This window comes from Charadrius vociferus, unplaced genomic scaffold (assembly GCF_000708025.1).
Source record: "Charadrius vociferus isolate BGI_N301 unplaced genomic scaffold, ASM70802v2 scaffold535, whole genome shotgun sequence".
In the NCBI taxonomy this organism is placed as follows: Eukaryota; Metazoa; Chordata; class Aves; order Charadriiformes; family Charadriidae; genus Charadrius; species Charadrius vociferus.
This window is the reverse complement of record NW_009648542.1, coordinates 361,305-367,510: the sequence shown is the minus strand read 5'-3', so window position 1 is coordinate 367,510 and position 6,206 is coordinate 361,305. Positions and strand designations below refer to the sequence as shown.

The following is a 6,206-nucleotide window of genomic DNA, read 5'->3' as shown; positions in this document are numbered from 1 at the left end:
GCCGCCGCTGGCAACGAGGCCCCCTGGAGGGGACTCAGGCGTGGGTCCGCTCCGCGGGTGCGGGAGGGGATGGTCAGACACGCTCCGGCGCCGGTAACGGCTTCACTTCCAAGTTGGCCCAATAAGGGGAAACTGCCTGAGCCCCGCCGGTGGGTCTGAGTTGCGGGCGCTCCGGTCGCGAGTGGTGTTTACACTGTGCTTTTTCCTTTTTTTTAGCTTGTAATAATGATTTTTGTTAACGCAGTTGGCTGATGGATTCGTAATGTGTTACTTTTGTAGCAGTGGATTCCAAATTTTATACTTGGTGTTAGCGGCAGGTGTGGTGAGATGGGCCGGGGGGAGCTGTCTGTCCCGGTTTGTAACGGAAAGTGAGTCTGTATATGTGGGATTAAAGAAACGAATGAACAAAGTGGATACAAATATCCACCTACTTACTGATGCAGGATGACATAGAAAGTTTCTTAGTAAAGTGCTCTCAAATTCTCTAGGTTTATCTTGTATCTTTTTACGGTGTGCTCCTACACACGTGATAGCAGAGAAGAGAGAGAGAGAGAAAATGAAACAGTGCTCAGCTGACTCCAGTGCTGTCTGTAGGACAGCAGGCAATCCCTTCCTGTGTTTCCTCTGTGCTAGCGAATGTTATGGCTCCAGTCTTTGTGATCAAGCAGCTGTAGTAAAGACAGGACCTTGCTTCCCTGATTTTTTTTTTTTTTTGATGCTGTATAACCGAAATTCTGTTCCAGCACCCATCTTCTCTGCCCACGTTAACTGTGGTTTCTTTGAATCCTATACAGCACGCACAGCATCATTTTGTTGGTCTCTGCAGGCTGACTTGACTGATGCCCCTGCCAAGTGCAGAGTCTGTATCTTCTCACTAAGGTCTGAAGTGAATTTGTGTAGTGAGGAAATTGCAGGCATAGATTGTGATTCTTCACGTGTGAAGTTCCATTTCCCATAAAGCCTATTCCTCTGTTATTGCACAGTACGAAGTCTGTTCAGCACCAGGGAGGGGCAGAGCAGGTAATAGCTCTTGAGTAGGCACGCTGGAGACTTGATGTGTTCTTGAAACAGGGGAGATGAGTTAACAGATTTTTCTACAAGATGATGATGAGGATTGTCTTGCATGTTTGCAGTGTAGGTTAGCTTGCCTGACTCGGTGTCTTTAAATAGGGGATGATAATATGACGTATTCTTAAAATACAGTAAATGCATAATGGTTTTCATAGCTTCAGATATTCTGGGCAAAGTGCAGCATTTCCTCAGAAGGATAACAGCAGTGCCAGCTTGTTAAGACATGCAGCGTATTGGCGGGACCGGCTTGTAAGCATATTTGCATGTTTTGGAAACGGTTTAAGACAGTGTTTCCTGGGCAGGCTGCTTCTCTCAGCATCCTGCTGCTTAATGTGTCAATGACTCCAAGTGGAGCAGAGATCATGTCATGGACAAAAAGGATTCTGAAGGATGGAGCTGGGATTTGATACTTAATTTGCTTTAGGCAGCATTTTTATAGAGGGAAAAATCATAATTTTATTATGACCATAAAATTCTACAGCTGTAAAAATGTGAGATGTGTGTTTTGTTTTTTTTTTACTTTAGCATATACTATGTGCTCACATTGGCTGAATATAGGAGCTCAGAGTGGTTTGACATCCATCAGAGTTTATGCAACCTATTAAATACTCCGTGCTAAGTCAGTGACTCCCATGTATTGTCAGGTCTGTTTAGCTAGCTTACTTCAGCACTGAGTTTGTTTTTTTTTTTTTAAATTTAAAATTCAATATATCCAATACCAATAAAAAATTAATCAAGAAAGAAATTAGTTATAGTAATTAAATGTTAAATGTGCTGGATATGGCTGGAATGTAAGCAGCACTGTCCAGGCCAATTTTAAGTCTTCTTGAAGCAAGAGTGACTATCCAGATGTCTAGCATGTGTTTCCTTAAAACATATTTCTTAGATTTTATTTGCCTTATTATTGCTTTATAGTTATAGCAAGTCAGTTTGAGTAGTATTGCTTGTGTATTTTAATCACAACAATTTATTCTTAAATCAGAGGGAATATATGAAGGAGGAAGCGGAGGAGTGTGCTGAAGATGAGGCGACTGAATCGGAAGAAGACCTTGAATTTGATGAAAGAATTGGATGCCTTTCCAAAGGTTCCTGAAAGCTATGTGGAGACGTCGGCAAGTGGAGGCACAGGTAGGCCTTACTGAGATGCTGACATGATTCATGTTGGCTCTTGACTCAGTCTAGCATGCTCTGGGAATAGAAACTTCAATAGGAGGAAGACAGGCATCTGTGTTCATTTGAAACTAGCCAAAATTGGTTTCTTGATTTCTTTCGTGGACTGACAGAGCTTCCTTCAACTAAAGGCATAGTATCTTATCCAAATAGATACATTTGTCGCTAATCTCAAGGGACATTTTTGGGTAAAACTGGTGAGACTCAAAACCGTGTAAAGGTTCACTATAAAAACTTCTAACCAGTTACAACTGGAAGTGCACTGTGCCACGGCTGTAATAAAACTTTCTCATTTGTTGCCTCACTAAACCCTTTTCTCTGTGTCAGGTTTCTGGGTGAGACTGTGTTAGCATGAGCTGAAATGCAGGTTGGATTCAGCTCTGTGCTTTCATAAAATAGGAAAAACATTCTGCAGAGGTGTCTAAGAGCTGGGGAAGTTAAGCATCAGGATGAAGAGCAGCTTTCTAAAGAATTTTGTCTTGAAGGTGTAGTTGATTGTAAGAGTAAGGAAAGCACTTTGAAAAACTAAACACTCCAGGTCATGTGCTTGTACTGTCCTTAGTAGTCACTTGAGCTTCTCTTAAAAAACTGTAGCTGTAAGAAGTACCTTTTCTATATGTATCTGAACAGAAAATTGCGCCTGTAAGTTGGGTTGGGTTAGAGGTAGCCTGATCTGGGAAGTAGTGACTTTGTCTATTGGAATTCTTTGCGGTTAGACAGGAAACTGCTTGCAGTTAGTTTGAAACAGAGGACAAAAGTCTCTCTCATGTGCCATTATGTCTGAAACTCAGTTGAATAAAAAGTACAAGAAGCAATTGCAATCTACAGATAAGCCTCTGAAGTCATTACGCCACTTGTGTAGAAATAAATATCACAAAGATCTGTATTACTTTGCTATGTTTCCTGAATTGCACTGTTAATAATTAAAGGATTATTGTATATAAAATAATCTTTGAGAGCTGATTAAGTAACTTTTTGGTAATGTTCGTCCCAGTTCCTGAGAAAGCAAGTGAGGTTTTTTTATGTTGTAATTTTTAGAAAAAAAAAAAATGCTTAAAATTCCTTTTTTTTTTGTAGCGTAGCACCATCCTTCATGAGGACTTCACTGTGGTAAAGGGTGTCTTAAAGATGTCTCAACACCAGAAGTTATCTTAGCATTCTTTGGTTTATCCCAGTAACCTTATAAATGACAATATAGAGTTGTCTTATTCTATGCCACTCTAAAATTTTAATATAGTATTCCTGTTTCATTCAGGATTAAAGTATCAGGCTTACTTTCTGGTATGGTGAGGATGCAAAGCGTATCAAGACTCTATTTTCAGACTTTCAGTGCCTTAAAACCTATTAGAAAAGAAGTACCCGTCTCTCAAATGGGCTGAGACTACAGCTCTGGGGCTGGGAGAGCATTCAGAAAAGAGGATCCGTCTTTGGAAATTCTACAACACTTCATTTTCTTGTTCAGATCCATGAATACCTTTACTTAGATTTACCCAGAAAGCAACTATGGCTCTTAATTGTTTCCTTGTGTTTGGATAGAAAGTATGGCTCCAGCTTTCCTGTTGCATAGCTGGGGTGAGTCTGGCCTACTGGGCTCCGAAAGGAAATTGATAGCCAGAATAATTAACTGATCAGTGCATCTGCTTTCACACTACGTGGTGACACGAAGGTCTTCATATACATGGTTGTTACATAGCTTCAGCTGAAAGCTAGAACTTGAAATGTTGCTGCTCAGTGCAAGAGCCCATGCTGCGGACCGTGTTTCTTTTCTGATCCTGTAGGACAGTGCCTTCGTGTCCCTGCTGCCACCCCAGGGCTGTAGAACACTGTGTTGTGAATTGAAGCCCGTCAACAACGGGCTTGTTTTTTCTCAAGTTGCACTTCACAGACTCCATAGAAATACTCCACAGAATGCAGACGGAAAACATACTGTCAAAAGCTGTACAAATCACTACTGCGGTCCATAACTGAAGTTTTTTTCAAGTTAACAAAAGCTATGATTTAATAAAAGGGGCATAGCAGGTGCTTCTGGTACTATGTTTCTGACTGTGCGCAGCAGGGTGATCTTCCCTTTGCATTGTACAACTTCGAAAGTGTGATGAATAGGCTGCTTTGGGGATAGGCAAGGCACATATACCGTTAAAATACACCAATTTGTTTTCTTCCTAAAAGTAATTTCAAACCAGTTCTTCACTTATTTAGCTGTTGGTAGAAGGAATAGCTACATGGTGCTTATTGCCAGAGGGACAATTGTTTGAAATACTGGGATGGGAGTCCTGACTGTGCAGCTATACACAAGTAATATAATCAGGACACCTTTTTCTAAGCGGACAGTGCATATAATGCATATTTATAGAATCATAGAATGGTTTAGGCTGGAAAGGACCTTAAAGATCATCTAGTTCCACCCACCCTGCCATGGGCAAGGACACCTTCCACTGGACCAGGTTACTCAAAGCCCCATCCAGCTTGGCCTTGAACACTTCCAGGGTTGTGGCATATTATTTCTCATCTGCTAGGTTCTTGGCTCTGAAACTAGATATAAAAAAAAAAAACTTGTTATAAAAACTTAGGTTATAGACAAGTGGAGGCTTAGAAGGACTTCAAGGTGCACCTTCTTCTTCTTTCATGCTTGAATTTAGGATTGTGTTTGCCTAGACTATCCCTGACAGTGATTTATGGGCATTTGGTTTTATATGCGGAGGAGGATCTAGCCTGTTCTTAAATCTTCTGTATAGGGATTTCACAACCTCCCCATCATTCTAGTATTTGACTGTACTTAGTGTAAGAAGTTCTTTCTTGATGTAAAGGTAGAACTTGTTCTTTTTCCCTCCTGTGTAAAAGCAAATCCTGTAGATATGAAAACATTTTTCTAAGAGCAGCTTATGGATTTGTAAATCAAAGATACCAGTATTGGACTGGTAGTGGTCAGATTCTGGAATGTTAGAATTTTGTTCTGCTTGTTTCTGAATAATATTTCTCATGATCTAAACGTCTTTTTTTGTCTTTTTTTTTGTCTTTTTGACCGCTCAGTTTCTCTGATAGCATTTATAACGATAGCTTTCCTGACTATAATGGAGTTCACGGTGTATTGGGACACATGGATGAAATATGAATATGAAGTAGACAAGGATTTTACTAGGTAATTTTTATCCATTGGAATTCCTTTTAAAATTTAAATTATCTGTATTTCAGGAAAGAATAGATTTAAAATGTTCGTGTGACTGGCAAGCAATTTATGATTGAAATTAATGAAATACTAAAGGGACTTGATTTTTCTTCTGTTGATTGGTTGTTTTTTTTTTTTTCTTTTCTGGAAACTACAAAAATGAGAAAATGAGATTTCTGCTATGAAGAAGTCAAAATAGTGTAGGTTTGTTGGTGGAGTCCCCTGAGGAATTATTTACTAACAATTCAGAGGACATTGTAATATGTACATCAGCTTGTAATTACATTATAAGATGTAAATCAGTGGGTTTACATTACACCAGATTTACATGACGCTTACTCTAGTTTATACAGTTGGTATATTGCCATTATGCTTTGTGCTGCCGGAAGAGAACCTTAAGCACTCATAACTTTGACTACATACCTAGAGATTGCTACTGATCTTGTCTGCGATTATGGCCTCCAAGATTGGCTTGAAGCTACATTTGCTGTTGGTTTCACGTGCTTGTCTGGACTGCATTCGCCTTTCTTCTTGAGGTGATCAGGCACCCATGAGTCCATGTGAAGTTAATGGAGATTTTGTGCACTGAACACCTTTAAATATCACACGTCTGGAACTGCAACAACTTTAAAAGCTGTTTGACTAGTTGCTGTGGTAACAAGCTAAAGATACACATATTAATTGGATGTCTTTTATGTCAGAAATACCAAAGGTTTCTGTAATGAAAAAATAAAAAAATATGAGAAATTTAAGGGAGATGCATCAAAAACTCAAGTTAGAGTAAATCCATTCAGACAGA

At 39.6% G+C, this 6,206-nt stretch overlaps 1 protein-coding gene across 1 annotated transcript in view; it reads left to right on the top strand.

The window, feature by feature from the left end:
* The first annotated feature begins 2,051 nt into the window (after positions 1-2,051).
* ERGIC2 (ERGIC and golgi 2) overlaps positions 2,052-6,206 on the top strand; it is a 20,625-nt gene continuing 16,470 nt past the window's right edge. Inside the window, exons 1-2 of the mRNA XM_009885944.1 lie at positions 2,052-2,199; positions 5,272-5,380. Coding sequence (XP_009884246.1) covers positions 2,094-2,199; positions 5,272-5,380 — 215 coding nt within the window. The 5' untranslated portion in view covers positions 2,052-2,093. The remainder of the gene's footprint in view (positions 2,200-5,271; positions 5,381-6,206) is intronic.